Here is a 17602-nt window from a genome sequence, read left to right on the forward strand (position 1 = left end):
TAAGCTGGATAAGTTGGTGGTTCATTCCGCTGTGGCGACCCTGATAGTATTTGTCTAACTTTGGAAAATCAATGGTTACAGGTTTGTAACATTCTTCAAAATATCTTCTTTTGTGTTCAACAGGAAAACGAAACTTTTAAAGGTATACAAATCTTGATGAACTATCCCTTTCTCACATTCATGAAGCTTACATTGAATAAAGTAAAATGAAAAACCAAATCACGAAGAAGAAAAAGTCATTGTGCTTGAAGGTTTAGGCTAAAATTGTGTTTTATTATATATAAAATTACATTCACACGTAATTCTGTTTTGGTTACCTGACAGATCTTACACAGGTAGAAACATGCCCTCATGCTGAATTGATCAGGTTTTTAAAAAAGGAAAGAAACAGTTCATCTCAAAATATTCCCTTATTTCACACCACGTTTAAAAAGCTATGTAAATGCATCACACTTAATATCAAAGCCCTCTTTTAATTTTCAGAAACAAGCTACAAATACTCGCTTATTTATTACAACTCCAACTCCACGCTTACAGTCAGAAACACATCTTTGGAAAAGCAGGATGTAGACCAAGATAAACAGGAAAGAGCTTCAGTGCCATTTTGTGTGTTGATAATTGGTTCTCGAAGTTAAATACACATTCATTACTGTGGCTCAAGGAACAAAACAGGAAACTGAGCACACAAAATAGCCCATTCAATATTGAAGCCATTTAAAAAGGTCTACTTAATATTCCACCTGTCTGGTGAATATATCCTTAAAATCAATCCATTAGAAAAAAAACATTAAAAGAGTTACTTATGGTCCATATATGCTGCGATAGCACTTAATTTAAAGTACAAATATTTGCATCTCACACAAATAAACATGGCTGGATGGTCAATGTCATAGTTTCCTGAGCAGCTACAGTAGATGTATTGTAATGGCATTTAGGAAGATTCAATTTTAAGGTCATCTACTACAGCAGGTAGCTTTTCCAAAGCAGGTCACTTATTCAAATGTAACAATAAATCATTCTTGGAAATAAACATAAAAGCTGAGATTGCATGACCTGTTGTTAAAATGAGGCTCAACCCCTTTTTTTATTTAAATAGTTTTCTGATTGCTGAATTCGACTGTCTATCTGCAACTCTCTTTCTACAGAAAGAGGACATCCCAGCTAGGCAGACTTACTTAAAATGTAAAAGACAAAAAAAAGGTTGGAATTGAAATACAATCACATGCTGATCTCAGTAGTACCAAAGTTTTCCCCACCTACCCACCCATTTGGACCCATTTGCAAACTCCCCTTCGTGTGTTGCAGTAGTACCGAAATTTACCATCTGTCATGACTGCAATGGAAACTAGTACTAGGCCAGTCCCATCTCTTCTAGGACGCTCCTGGGTGACTCATCCTCCTGTCCCGAGAAAAGAAACGAGGATTTCCGTTGAGGGATTCTCACAGTGCACATTACACAATGCAGTGATTACTTAACTTGGCAGCTTGCAATGCACTATGCTCAGAGGAGCTGGCGTATATAAATGAATACGGAGTCACAGAAATAGAATTTAACTTACATTTTTGGACATTTCCCAAGCAAAAAGCATTAATAACATGCGCACACACACACCCACCTCTTGTAGCAGGTCGGCCTGTTCGATGGCCTTGAGTACACTCTTCTTGGATGTGTCCTGAATTTCTCCCCCCATAAGAAACTCGTCCAGGATAAAGTAAGCCTTCTCAAAGTTAAAAATGATGTCAAGCTCACAAACCTACATTGGGAATGACACACACACACACACACACAGACACACACACACACACACACACACACGGAGATATGAGACCCAGTCTTGTTTATAGAGAATCTGGTAACACTCCAGTTATGAATGAGTCAATTTTATAGTTTCTACACGAATAAGCCTATACTACATAATCTGTATTCTGTGTCATGTAAACACCTTTAAGAGAAGTACATGTTGCTACATGTAAAGTTAAAAAAATATCATTTTCCTTTATCACTGCCCACTGATACATGTAAGATTTAAAGAGCCCCTATTACTGGTTTTTGAAAATTACTATCCATGCAGTGTGTAACACAGCTCTTAGTGAATGAAAACATCCAGCTGATGTTTAAATCTGAAAGGGCCCCTTGTTTAAAAATATAAATTTATTTTATAAAAGATTTGACTCAAAGTCATTTAAATGATTCGTTGTTCGTCTGTATTTTTTGCCTGTTCATATTGACATCGACATTAAACAATACCAAATATGAAGTGCTGGATCCTGTAAAGCATAAACGCGCCTTTCCCTTCAAATACCAGCAGTACTTTGATTGTTGGTTTAACATAATGGTGATTTTTTTCCTCAACGCTGTCACCACTGACTTGCATAGTTCTGAACTTGTAGCGCAGTGCATCGATGGATTGCTCTCCAGCGTTTGGATTCTCAGCAGTGAATATTAAACCACACTGCACTGAAGTATAGTAATCTAAAGTGAACTTAAATTCTGAAATCTGAACTACACTGTTTCAATTCACTAGAATCTTCTATGTGAAGCTGCTTTAACACAATCTACATTGTATACCAATAAAGATGAATTGAATTCACCAACAGCAGCTTAATGGCTCAAATTTTCCTCAGATGAAGTCTCAGAAGATTTCAGACACTTTCCTGCCCTGTGATGTCCTTTACGACAAGTGTTTTTTTTCTGGTTTTGTTATTAAGGTATGTTGTGAGCAAATTTAATGCTTGTTTTTGTTAGTTGTGAGGCTGTTTTATATGTTATATTGCTTATATATATGGTATTTCAGTATGCTGGTTGGTGAATGGTTAGATGACGTCAAACTCTGCGTGAGTTTTCTTGCATGTCCAAGTTTGGTGCATCTAGACGGTTGTTCAGTCTGACATTATGACAACCGAGATCTTGTTCATGTAGTCAGACAAGCTACAATCATATAGAATTATTAAAAAAATCACACAGTGAGCCAGGCTCCAGATTTAATGTAATGCAAATAATGTCTGAAATATGTAGTGGAAAACTTATAAAAGATTTATGTTGTTTAAAACTAATTTTGAACAAACTATTATTATAGGTGTGCAGTGCATTCTGCATTAATGACATAAAATTGTTCCACTAGATGATATACTGCTACTGCCTGTTCCTGTTATTACTAGAGCAACTCAAAATAAAATTACACATTGTGCTGCTTTTGGTTGTAATATTTAGTCAAAGGGCAACAAGATATGCCTTCACTGTTTTCCTAGGAATTACAACAGGACAAAAGATTGAGAAGATGACTTGGGAATGGTATTTGGGAACCTCAAATACCATAATCTTTGTTCTCTTCACTTCAGCCTTTAGTAGAGCTGCTGAAAGTATGCTTAAACAATATGCCTCACCATTGATTTTTTCCCCCCACAAAGAGTCTGAAAGCCCCCGGATATCAAATGAAATCCATGCTGAAAAACGGCATAGACAAGAAACACTAGATACAATCCTGGCCGGATGAAAATCTGCTGACACTTGTCACGACGCCACAGCCACTGAGGAAGAAGGTTTGAGCTTATTTGTGGAGAGACCTGAAGAATGGTCAGTTTTACTGCACTTTTAGTGCGTGTATGATGTTCTCCAGTTACGATGCAGAAAAACAGACTGATGTTGACGTTGTAGTGTGCTCGCGAATGGCAGCTCTTCTTGTTACTGCCGTTTCTCCACACGGATTTCACTTGATAGCTGGGGATGTTTAGGCCCATTGTTAAAAACAAATCAATGCCAGTAAAGACTTGCACTGCTTCACTTATTGCCCTTCAACTGATTATAACCAATAGCCGTGGCATCAAATCAGTTTTTTCTGTTGTTGTTGTGCTCATGTTGTGGTAAAAATAGCCACAGGTAGAAAAGTAGCTCACAGAGTACAAACATTTGATGTTATTAACACAGAATGCACTGCGCAGTTATATAGTTGATCCCCCATAGTCCAAAATGAATGTGGATTCTTTTTATTATTGTAAATCATTAATGGGTATGCAAATACATATTTCAGTAAGAGAAAACATTTGCGTTATACTAAGTAACAAATATCTTATCAGTTGTGTAAAGTAACAAATTACAAATACTCAAATTACTAAAAAGGAGTAGTTTTTCTCACAAATTGTAATTTACTAAAGTAATTTTAAAAATTTGCACTTTTACACTACTTTATTTTTCTTGTCTATGGAAATTAGCAAACTGTAAAAGTGTCCAAGAAGATGTCCGAAATCTTTACACACTATGACCCAGAGACTGTTTAGATGCATGTCACTGATGAGAAGATGACGGATGTTTACTGTATGATGACTGAAATGGCCTTCAACACCCAGCTTTAACATGACGTCAGATTATCATTGTACCCCAACGTTGTGGAGACGTTGCATTTTGTTTGGAAATGAAAATTGGGTTGACGTCAGAACCCAACATTAGGCTGACATCAATGTCTAACGTCCAACCTAAAATCAACGTCTAATGATGTTACAGCTTGACGTTGTGTGGACATTACCACTATGATGTCTATCAGATGTTGGATTTTGGTTGCTATATCTGATGAATAAATGTCAGTATTTGACGTCAATATGACGTTGATTTAAGATGTTGGCTCGACGTTGGATTTTGGTCACTTTCTAACAACCTAAAAATCAACCAATTATCAATGTCATTTGACATCAAAATAAGTTTGTTCTTAGACGCTGGCTAGACATTGAATTTTGGTCACCTGACATCACAACCTAAATCTAACCCAATATTAACATCTTATGATGTTGTGTACCTGCTGGGCAATAACTAAATGCACTACAGACTGTTATGTTTGCACACATCAACAAATTACATGTAAATGCATCAGATTTTACAGCGTAATACTCGCTACTCCTGAGTACTTTTAAAAAGTCTACTCAACTTTTATGTATACTTTTGAGTATTACTTTTACCTTTGAGTATACTCAACCTTTGAGTAACTTATGATACTTTTACTCTACTTGCACTACAATTCATTCAAGTAATGGTACTTTTACTTGAGTATGATGTTTCAGTACTCTTTCCACCCCTTTTTATAAAAAATCCAACCAATGCTAAACTTTTGAAATGTAGTGTATATGAAAATATTAAGTTAAGAAAGTAAATAATTCAGTACTGCAACTAAAAAGACTGAACTAAACATCAATGCATGCACATTTCCAGAAAAACATATGTAATAGAAAAAAAATAGTTCCATGTTCAAAAATTCAAAGAGGAACACTACTGCACTCCATCAAAAATTGTGACATTTCAAGTGAATTACCCTTAATAAATGGCAGTCAGGTAATCAAACCTGAAAAGCCATGGGCACAGCAGTAAATAATATCAATGTAGAGGAAGATAAAAGGCACCAATTGACATTTACAAAGAAAAAAAAAAAAGAACAAATAGCGGAGGACGAAATGCAGAGGTGGGGATGGACGAAAAAGCCAAAAAAGGATGGGAAAGTAAAGAGCATTTCACAGGTTTTGGGTTGCTGTGATGCGAGTTATGAAAAAGCGAGAAAGGAGGAGAGAAAGAGAGAGGCCAGATGAAAGAGGGGTGGTGGCGATGAGTGACTCACACTGCCAAAGTACTTATCCAGCAGCTCCACAAAGCGATGGATGACCTCCAGGGTAATCAGCTCATTGTCCTGCTCCTCCACCGCACAGCAGAAATATAGACTGGCGTACCTACGTAAACACACACACAAAAATTGGTAACCTATAATACATCCAGCAGAAGAGAGCCTATGTAGACAATAGTGTAAAGAAAACCCATTTACAAAAGCGAGAACTCAAACCAGGGTTATTGGGTTTTGTTAACTGAAAGAAGGATAAAATAAAATATTAGAGTAGAGCTTAAAGTAATGAAAGCAGTTCAACTTGATGGTATCAACAAGGATAGCACCATGGCTAGAACAAAGTGAATAAAAAACCATGTATAAGACAAAAAACAATTAACATGATTAACGTGGTGTTATTTTAGCATCAAGTAACTAATTCATCCCTTAATCATGTTCTATATTTATCAGTGTCATGTATGTTTTATTAAATGTACTTTTATATTTTATTAAAAAGTACTTTTTTGTGCGCGTTTAGTTAAAGAAAATCAACCCATCACTGGAATAGTATTTGGTTTTACCGTGTTCTCTTTGAGCTCTTATCTGTGATATTTTATTAAGATAATACATTTTTACCAGTCTCTCCAGAATTTTGCCCAATAGTGAGATGTAAAAAATTAAGTTTGACAAATTACGTGTGTTTGTTTAGAAAAGAAAGAAAGAAAGAAAGAAAGAAAGAAAGAATGGACGGATGGATAGAGAGACAGAAGTTTCTGCAAAATACTAATAAGTACAGGTTGACGAAACTTGATTGATGCTTTTACACAAGTGTGGAGAAATTGATGTTAATCTCATAAACTGTCAAACTTTGTGCTAAGCTAAAAATGTTTTGCATTTTACTTACCTCTGTTCAGTGCAATTGTGCCCCTTTTACATTTAATGTTGAGAATCATTGGCAAAAAAAGGAAATAAAAACAAAATAATGAACTAAAAATGTTATTTCAGTATTATTAAGTAACTATTGAATTTTTTCTTTTAATAATTTTATTTAGTTTCCACATTTATATGTTTTTTCAATTTATTTAGGAAATGTTTTGGTAACTTTGTCATGCTTTTGTCATTTTCTCTTACTATTTATTTAGCAAAATATCTATATGACACTACATACATATTGTTATAGTTAAATGTCCTATGAAGTGCTTTGAAAATTTGCATTTTTTTATTTAATGTTTGACAAACTCAACTGAAAAATTGAGAGGGTGGACTTACATTGGTTAGTATACAATTACAGTTATATTAGATTACATTGGTTACATCAAAGCCACTTTACATAGACGTTCTAGTAAAGTCCAGATTTCAAAGTTGAAGCTCAGTTTAGTTCAGTTCAGTATGGTTAAATTTTACTGCTGAAAGTTCCAACATTTAGATTTGATTACATTGATAAGAATACAATTACAGTTAGATTAAATTACATTGGTTCGATTACAGTTTTACATTTAGATTACATTTGTTAGATTACAGTTACATTTAGATCAGATTACATTGGTTAGAATACAATGACAGTTAGATTAGATTACAGTTTTACATTTAGATTACATTGGTTGCATTACAGTTACATTTAGATTAGAATACATTGGTTATAATACAGTTACAGATAGATTAGACTACATTAGTTAGACTACAGTTACAGTTAGATTAGATTACATTGGTTTGAATTTAATTACAGTTAGATAAGATTACATTGGTTGGATTACAGTTAAATTTAGATTAGATTACATCGTTTATAATATAGTTACAGATAGATTAGACTACATTAGTTAGATTGTAGTTATATTTAGGTTAGATTACATTGTCTAGATTCGACTATGTAATTGAAATGAGGAGGCGTGGACTGTCAGATAGTTGAGAGCATTTGATCGGTCAAGATTTAATAAGAAACTGAAGTATGAGGTGACCTGGGAAAAAATTATCCTTTTAGGCAGAAGTGACAAACTACAAGGTTTACATGTTTATATCTTCTAAATGTTAATTGTCACTGTTTTGAAGCACACTAGCTTATAGATATTCTTGAAGTCTAACATACTGATACTAACATCTAAAAAACATTATTTTAATTTCACTGGACCTTTAAGTCAGACCAAATAAATATGTTTTCTGATATATACACATTTCTTTTTTCAGGCAATGTTCATTTTAAATTAGTTTTTGTGGTTAGATTCTCGACTAGATCTTTAGTTTAGTGACTGAAATCACAATTCAATAAATATTTTCAAAGTTTTGTGATCATTATAGCAAGTTCTTTAGCCATAATAATTATTTAGTATAACATCTGAAATAGTGACATAATACAATACAGTACAGATACAAAGAGAGAAGCCGAAGAAGTGATGGCTGAAAGCAATAACACACAGCAGGTGCCGCTTGGATGCCTAGGGAGTCGACATGCTGAACGCTGACAACAATGAAATGAAAGTAAATGGATCAATGCATGTTGCTTCACTACCTCTGAGATGGTCTACTCTACACAATCCCTTTGTGTGTGTGTGAAAAAAATTACCAGGAAAAAAAAAAAAAAAAAAAGAACAAGATCAGACATAAATGCATGACTGCAGAAATGTCACAGTGAAGCCGTTTTGAACTCTTAATCAAACCTCAGTGACATTAAACAGAGGGCAAATCAAGAGCATATCAGATGGAGTGCAGATGTGAAAAACACAAACAAGCACCACACGCAACCAAGGACAAGAGTTGCTTTACTTTAGTGCCCCCTCGTGGAGATAGTAAACATTTCTTTTGATCAGTGCAGTGACTATTATAGAGAGACACTGCAGACAAAAACAGTTTTGGGGCTTTTTGGCCTTTCATACAGTGCATTTCCATTCAACTGTAGAGAAAACATCCTAAATACACTTGTCAGTTGTTTATTTTATAGTTCTTTATCAATTTGTGTTAATAGATTTCAATTACAATATATATTTTTCTTCTGCACTGAGCCATAAATATCCACTTCTGAAGGACTTATGTAAACTTTAGACTCATTCATTCATTCATATCTGTTTGAAAAGTGTTACTGAGCGATATGTGCATACATAATTTAAATACATTTATATACATATACATACAAGTAATAATTCTTAATACAGCTATTTGAAGTATTTTCTGATTTATGAATAACGAGGTTTCAAGAATGTAAAAACTGTCAAAAAATAAATAAAAATTATGAACTGTCTTCCAGTATTGTGATTTTTTTTTTGCTAAACATGCATGCAAATACCACCAACCTCCCTAAAAGAAACTTTGTTTCTACAGAATCCATTTATGAAAGGTGGAATTTCAATTACATATAATAAATTGTCTCAGTTAGAACGTGATGTTTCATTAGAGTATCTCAAAATGGCATGGGAAGAGGATCTCGGAGCAGAAATTGAAAACTGGCAATGGGAAGCAGGAGAACAAGTTCATCCTAGTTCTGTGTGTATAAGGCATGGTTTAATACAATTTCAAATCCTGCACCAACTCTAAACTAAAGCTCTCTTTGGCATCGCTCGGTCACATGTTTTTGGAGTTGTCCTAAAATGTTTAATTATTGGATTTTGGTTTTCTATTTAATATCAGTAGTTGTGGGAAAACAAATATTCGCTGGGCCTATTTTAGCTATATTTAGTTATGCTGCAGAATCTAAAAAACAACGTACAGTAATTAGATTTATAACCCTTTTAGCATGTGTATTGATTTTACTGAATTTGAAATGAAAGGATCATCCCTGTTGCTCCACTTTAATAAAAAATGTCATGTCTTGCCAGCAACTTCACAAGCTAATACCTTCCCTTAAAAATAAAACTAAGAATTTCCATGTAATATGGAATCCATTTAGTGACTACTTTAACTCACACCTCAAATTTCCCCCTTATTTCATTTTTTTCTTTTTCTTCTTTCCCCCACCTTTCTATTTTTTTGTTCTCTTATACATATAATCGTAACATGATGTTACAACTTTTTGTTTTAAAAGAAAAAAAAAAAGCATATGTTAAAATTATAATTTGTACTGATGTCAAAAAATAAAGAGAATGTAAAAAATATGCATGCAAATAAGCAGTATTATAATTAAGTAATGCCTCATTTGCAAATTTAAACAACAGAAGACTTGATGGGAAAAAAGGTTTATTCCACTAACCCACTACGGGTTAAGGTTAAGGTTCATTGTTTTACCTTATTTATCTGCAGTTTCATGTTTTGAACGCTTATAAAAAGGTCAGATTGTTATGCAACATGTTCAAAAGACGGTACTATTGAATCAAGTCAAAGCGAGTGTGAATATGCGTAGGTAACTCGATAGAAAATGTATTTTGATGTTTCAAACAATTCCACTGCTCAACACTGACGCATTAAATGAGTCATCGCTCGCAATAAATTGATGTACGCTTCACTACAGTTACAGAGTTTAAAAAAAACAGGCGAGCGAGAGAGAGAGAGAGACAGAGCAAGAAAAGGTGTATTGTGAGTGTACCATTTTTAAACCTGCAGCTTTTATTTTAGACAACCTTGTTTTTATGTGAGAAGGAGAGAACAGTTGAGACACATTTGCAATGAACATTTCTGTCAGCAAATGCGCGTGTGTGGTTTTCTACCTCTTGTAGACTATCTTCAGATCTCTCCATTCCAGGAAGCTGCACATTTTGGGTTTTCTGGCCAGCACCACCTGCATGAGCTCTCGGACCATCTTTTTCTTATCACGTTCAGCCGTCGCTGTGTACCATTTCTGGAGGCGCAGCTTCCCCTGCCGGCTGAACAGAAGCATAAAGCGCATCTGCAGAGAAGCAGAGAGTGAGAGACGGACAGAAGAGGAGCGCAGAAAGAAAAATACATGTTACTATGTTAATATTAGCCATATTAAAATATATCCAACATAGCTCATAAAATAACACCAGCATTTAGCAAAATTAACATTTAGTATTTATTTTGACATTTAGATTTATTCATTGAATATATAAAAGTTTTTACATTTTATTATTATTATTTATATTTCTAAACATAAACTAAAACATTATTTGACTTTTTAAATATTTCCTTATTATTTTACTTCATATTTCAGTTTAAATAATTAAAATGTATTTTTGTTAAGCAGCCATAAAAACATTTCTAATTTCTAAACATTTCTTATTCTCCCTTTTATTATTATTTAGTTTCATATACAATTTTAACTAGGTAAAATTGAAAAATAAATCACAACAACAATAAAAATGAGATATTGTATTCTATAATTAATTCCTATAATCTGGAACCCCTAGTGCAATTAAAAAGAAAATTGGAGGTGGAACAGGAGATAGAATTATCAGAAGACGTGTTGCAATCTGTTTTAGATAATCTTCACTTATCTTTAATTTGTTTAAAACATCCAGCTATACAATTTAATGTAGTACACAAATTACATTGGTTCAAAGAGAAAATACCTCATTTTAAAGTGCAATATAGAGCCTAATTGTGAACGATGTAATATTGAGCGAGCTACACTATCTCATATGTTTTGGACTTCTGGCAGTTAATATTTAAATATTTCTTTGACGCACTAAATACCTATATAGAACCGGAGGCCATAATTTCAATATCTGGTCTCACACCACAGTCCTGATGTTTTAATAAAAGTAAGATAAATGTGATTGCCTTTTCTACGTTTTTAGCTAGAAGGTTAATATTGCTCAAATGGAAAGTAAAAAATCCTCCAATCTTTAAGCAATGGCTTATGGAACTTTTACACCACCTGACCTTAGAAAAAATACGATACACTTCAAGAGGTTGTACTGACATGTTTTTTCTCACTTGGCAACCTGTTTTATATCATGTAAAGATGGACCCTTTAGTTATTTTAGAAGAGTAGAACCTTTCCTTGTTATTTTTTTATTTATTTATTTTGTCCTTTTCTTTATATATAAGAGTAAATTAGGTTTTACTTAATATTATTATTTATTTGTATTTTATTTTAATATTATTCATATACTTTTATAGAACCTAAATGTATATATGTGCGACAGGCTTTGTTTGTTTGTTGTGTTTAAAAACAGAAAAATTAAAAAATGTATATATACACACAGTGCATCTGGAAAGTATGCATAACACTTCAATTTTTCCACCATCTAAATATTATTTTATAATTTATCTTACAGCCTTATTCCAAAATTAATCAAATTCATTTTTTCCTCAAAATTCTACACACAATAGCCCATAATGACAATGTGAAAAAAAGATTTTGTGAAATTGTTGCTAATTTATTAAAAATAAAAAACCTGAAAAATCCCATGTACATCAGTATTCACAGCCTTTGATCAGTACTTTGTTGATGCACCTTTGGCAGCATTTAAAGCCTCAAATCCTTTTGAATATGATGCCACAAGCTTGGCACACCTGTCTTTGGGAATTTTTGCCCATTCCTCTTTGCAGTACCTCTCAAGCTCTATCATGTTGGATGGGAAGCGACGGTGTACAGCCATTTTCAGATCGCTCCAGAGATGTTTTATAGGATTTAGCTCTGGCTGAGCCATTCAAGGACATTCACAGAGTTGTTGTGAAGCCACTCCAAAGATATTTTGGCGGTGTGTTTTGGGTCACTGTCCTGCTGGAAGATGAATCGTCGCCCCAGTCAGAGGTCAAGTGCACTCTGAAGCAGGTTTTCATTCAGGATGTCTATGTACACTGCTGCATTCCTCTTTCCCTCTATCCTGCCTAATCTTCCAGTTTCTGCTGCTTGAAAAACATCCCCACAGCATGATGCTGCCACCACCATGCTTCACTGTAGGGATGGTATTAGCCTGGTGATGAGTGGTGCCTGGCATTCACTCTAAAGAGTTGAACTTTAGTCTCATCAGACCAGACAATTTTGTTTCTTATGGTCTGAGAGTTCTTCAGTCCTTCTTTTGGCAAATTCCAGGCAGGGAGTGGCTTTCATCAGGCCACTCTACCATACAGGCCTGATTGGTGGATTGCTGCACAGATGGTTGTCCTTCTGTAAGGTTCTCCTCTCTCCACAGAAGAACGCTGGAGCTCAGACAGAGTGACCACCTATTGATCACCTCCCTGACTAAGGCCCTTCTCCCCCGATCACTCAGCTTAGATGGCCGACCAGGTCTAGGAAGAGTCCTGGTGGTTCCAAACATCTTCCACTTACGGATGATGGAGGCCGCTGTGCTCATTGGAACTTTCAGAGCAGCAGATATTTTTCTGTAACCTTCCCCAGCCTTGTGCCTCGAGACAATCCTGTCTCAGAGGTCTACAGACAATTCCTTTGTCTTCATGATTGGTTTGTGCTTTGACATGCACTGTCAACCCTGGGACCTTATATAGATGTGATTTTACCACAGGTGAACTCCAATTGAGCTGCTGAAAAATCTCAAGAATGATCAGTGGAAACAGAATGTACCTGAGCTCAATTTAGTTAGGCTGTGAATACTTATGTACACTTATTTTCAGGTTTTTTTATTTTTAACAAATTTGCAACAATTTCAAAAAAATCTTTTTTTCACATTGTCATTGTTAGGGTTGGGTACTGAAACCCGGTGCCATTATAGCACCGGTACCTCTGTAACTGGTATGAACCGGACCAAATCAGCATAATGAATTCCGGTGCCTCGGGTGCTGCGACAAGAACGTGCTGCAACAAGAACATAAAGCAGGTCGCACGCAGCACCATGCATTTTAGAATTCTAAACATAGGTTTCTATCAGGCTACACACACCGGCGCCGCAAGTCGGCGGCTGTCCGTTGCGCCCAGCCACGACACTGCTCATAATTCTGCCCCACGACAGAGCGCCATCTGAATGGTTTCATTTTAAATAACATGCAAATGTGCGCGTCTGGTGTGTGATACTTTCAACTGTCATGTGCGCGCCGTGTTGCAACTCCGAGCGGCGCATCCGGTGTACGATGCCCTTAAGAAGCATCAAGGGGTGCAAAGGCACACATAAGTACGCGTTGTGTCACTTCTTCCGGTGGCATTACAGCCCGTGTAGAGCCCAGGCCTCTTCCACCGCTCTTTTCCAGCCTTTCCGATCTAAAGCCTACTTTCTAGATGGTGTGACACGTGCTTAGAACATTTAATTCTAAACAGCTTTGAGGGATACGGATACCGTCAGCGATGTCTGGCGTTTGTTTTTGTTGCTTACAGAAGGCAAAGCGCGCAGTACGGCGCATGCAGTGAGCGACTCCAATACGCATGATCGCATTCATCTAAATAGCTTAAACTAAAGCATTCTAAAGTATGGCTATATTTTACAAGCAAGAATTCTGACACACCAACATGCAGCAGATACTTTACAAAAGTTGCGTTTAAGGGGGGAAACATGTCAAACTTATGGAATTTGAGGGCTCATGGAATCAACTTACAGGTGAGGAATGGACTGTCGGTACCGGTACCGTTTTAAAAGTATCGATTTACCACCGGTATCGAAATAACCCCAAACGATACCCAACCCTTGTCATTATGGGGTGTTGTGTGTAGAATTTTGAGGAAATAAATGAATTTAATCCATTTTGGATTAAGGCTGTAACATATAAATGTGAAAAAAGTGAAGCGCTATGAATACTTTCCGGATGCTGTTTATCATCTCATGTAACGCTTAATTGTTTCATCTAATTTCAATTAATAATTTTATTAAACAATACTGTAGTATTTTAAAAGGATAGTTCACCCCAAAATTCTACACTTGTTCCAAACCAGTTTGAGTTTTTGAACACAAAAGAAGAGATTTTGAAAAATGTTAGAAACCGGTAACCATTTACTTCTAGAGATTTTTTTATATTATGGAAGTCAATGGTTATAGGATTAAACATTCTTCAAAATATCTTCTTTTTTTGTTTAATAAAAAAAAATCTAAAACTAGGTTGGTACAAGTGGAGGATGAGTTAATGATGAACATTTCATTTTTAAGTGAACTATCCCTTTAATAAAACCACCTTGTTTTAGACAATACAGCTGCAGCATGACTTATACTATTCTTAATTTAAAATGTCAACTGAGCTACAATATTTGTAGCTTTGCCAAAGTCGAACATGATTAATCATGAACTTATTTTCCTTTAAATAATACAAATATACACTTCACCTTAGCATTTTGAAACACAATACAACCCAAAATCTTAGAGATAACAAAAAGTAAATGTCATGGTATTAATCAAAAAGCATGAAGGCGTAAAGGAAACATTGAGTGAAAAAAACACCCTTTTTTCACTAAAAGAACTCGAACGTCATCCATCATTACAAAATTAGAAAGTGAGCAGGCCTATACATTTGAGATGTGTTAAATATTTAAGAGCACAGCTGAAGAGCACTGCATCTGTTCCCAGCAGGCACGGCCCACATATCCAACACATTCAGCTCAATCCACTCACATTTCAGATCACACAAGTATGATTAAAAACCACAAGACTATCACATAGAGCACTACTCTCTATAGCACGCATTAATTTAATTGAGGAGCATTTTACCAGCTTGCTAAATTAAGGATTTGATGCCAGCCTACATAGAAATGATCTAAAAATGGTGCACCTGGCAGTCAAAGGCTCGGATGTACAAGAGCCGCTTCATATCCAAAAAAAGAAAGACTTAAAAAAAGATGGAAAAAAAATTAATCGAGGCCAAAGACGAGAATAGTAACCTCCTGAGGGAAGGAGAGACGATCTACTTCAATGCTATAAAAAAAGAAGTGTTCTTGGTTTCAAGTCCATATTTAGCAGTCAAAGCAAGTTACAATTTGACACACAAGTTTGTTAAAACCGTGCATGGTAGTTGATCAGTATTCTGGTTAGTAGATTAACCATTAGATGTGCACATTGGTGAGAATCTACTGTTAATAATAAACACAGAAATCTACACAACAGACAATCAGATTACAGCCTACTTCTAAACTATGCGTCTTTACTTACAGCGATGAATGTTTTCTGCTGTTTTTCTAGTGCCATATAGAAAGAGGGAAAAAACGTGGAGAAATAAACGCTCTCAGAGTGATACCACAGTAACATCAAACTCAGGTCATGAATATTACATGCAATGGGGATGGAACAGTTTCATGTAAACCTTGGTAGAATTCAGATTGTCGATTATTTATTTATTATTATGTAATATTGGTAACAGTAGTAATTCAGTTTATTATGCGTTTTAATTATTGTTAAAACTAGGGCTGCACAGCATCGATATCACAATGTACAAATCTACAATAATCACACCGCATAAATATGCAATATGCAAGCAATTTTTATATTTACATACAAAATCATAAAGCATGTGCTGCTTCACTTTTATCTTTGCGTTATTGCATTTATCTATGCTTGTAGTTTATTACATGTTATGCATGATTCACTGCTCTACAGAATCATTCCAATCAATCAAAATCAACACATTTAATAACCCTTAGGCACCAACTCTCATTATTGCTTATAAGCATGCATGTTATTGAGATATTGGCTGCTTTGTTAGCATTTATAAACTACATAATCGGCATGATCTTATTCTACATCCCTAACCCATTACCTAAACATCTATTAAGTAGCAAATTGGGAGTTTATTGAAGCAAAATTCAAAGGTCATCGTTTGTTAATAGCGAGAATTGAACATTACAAAAAAAGTTTAACTATAAATCCTTTCCAAATAGTGCTATTTAACCATTTGCTAAAATTGTATAGATACAGTATATCGCACAATAAAATATGGCAATGTCTAATTTTTACAATATCGTGCATAATCTTTTTATATCATAATCTTTAATAATAATCTTTTTTAATCATATTGATATATGCATTAGTTTATTATATTGTATTCAGATGCACTTCTCTAGAGAATCACTAATATAAAATTATTAATTCTTTCCAAATAGAGATTTTCAAGTCTTCTGGTGAAATTGCATTCACATCGCAATTTATATTGCAGAATAACAAAATATTGCAATGTTAGATTTTTCCAACATTGTGCAGCACTCAAAACATTCTCTAAGTTTTTTTGGTTTAATCAAAAACTAACGTTCTCAGTCAGAATATTGCAGGGAAGTTATTGTGTAACAACCCAATGAGAACCATCCAGGAATGTTCTCTTAATGTAGAGGGAACGTTCCATTTATCTGAAGAAAACTTTCCTGGCTTACCAAGAAAAATATTCTGGGAAACAAAAACTGTTAGCTGGGATGGAATATTCTTTGTTACATTTCTGACAAGCACAGTACAATAACATCCCATTAGTCTTCAGTTAGTAGACATTGATGTTGTATGATGTGTTGGATATTATCTCTCACAGCAGCATTTCCTTCCATACTTAACTGATTAAACAGAGGAAACACGCTGTGCATTTTTTCTATAAATGAATAATTCTGGGACAATGACGACCAAAACCGCAATGACATAAACAATGTGGGGTTGAATGCAAATATTTTGTGACTCACAGTTCATTAGGAGCAACTAGATAACCGTTTCCGGGTCGAAATAAAAGAGTCAAAAGACAACTTTAATGCGGTGTCAGTTCAAACCCGATGAAATATGAAGTAAATACTCCGTATGGACGCCGAAAAGCGAATATAGCCGTCAGCTTATAAATAAACTGGGTCAAATTAACACGTCAAATCCAGCTGTCAAACTGACCGGTAGTGAACAAACGTTGTATAATTTATAGCCTATCATGATTTATGGTGAGAGATATGAACCACACAAAGCGTCCAACCTAGGGGTTTGGGTTAACGTTACCAGAGGCCCGACAGATGAGATGTGAATCTTCAAACAGGTTTGAGATGTCCAGGTGGCTGACTGTACAAACTTAGCTTTAGCTAGCTAGCTCTGTCTTGAAAAGTGCACATTAATGTCGCTGTAAAAGTGTAACTTACCATTTCGACGGCTTGTTGAGAGCAGTCGGGTAATGTCTGTGAACAGCAAACCGCTTTTTGGTCAATGCCGCAGGATAAATATCAGTACATTTCTAATTGACTGCTCGTAGTTTCAGAGCCCCATTGAAGCAGACCGGAGAAGCGCTGTCCGAATCGCGGACGACTTGTTCTTTTG

General features: G+C 35.1%; 1 protein-coding gene across 1 annotated transcript; it reads right to left on the minus strand.

The window, feature by feature from the left end:
- Window positions 1-252: 252 nt before the first annotated feature.
- ap1s1 (adaptor related protein complex 1 subunit sigma 1) lies at window positions 253-17602 on the minus strand. Its single transcript, XM_056461387.1, has 5 exons — window positions 17428-17602; window positions 10205-10383; window positions 5598-5706; window positions 1617-1754; window positions 253-1399 (listed from the first exon to the last, which is right to left on the minus strand). The coding sequence occupies exons 1-5, from the start codon at window positions 17428-17430 to the stop codon at window positions 1352-1354; spliced, it is 477 nt and encodes a 158-aa protein (XP_056317362.1). The 5' UTR covers window positions 17431-17602; the 3' UTR covers window positions 253-1351.

This window comes from Danio aesculapii, chromosome 7 (assembly GCF_903798145.1).
Source record: "Danio aesculapii chromosome 7, fDanAes4.1, whole genome shotgun sequence".
Lineage (NCBI taxonomy): Eukaryota > Metazoa > Chordata > Actinopteri > Cypriniformes > Danionidae > Danio > Danio aesculapii.

Bases quoted from the DNA above. Each gene is read 5' to 3' on its own strand.
- ap1s1 (XM_056461387.1), bottom strand. The intron at 5,707-10,204 runs GTAGAAAACCAC...GTGTTTACGTAG, and splicing joins CTGAAGATAGTCTACAAGAG to GTACGCCAGTCTATATTTCT. The intron at 1,400-1,616 runs GTGGGTGTGTGT...TTCTCGGGACAG, and splicing joins AGGCCGACCTGCTACAAGAG to GAGGATGAGTCACCCAGGAG.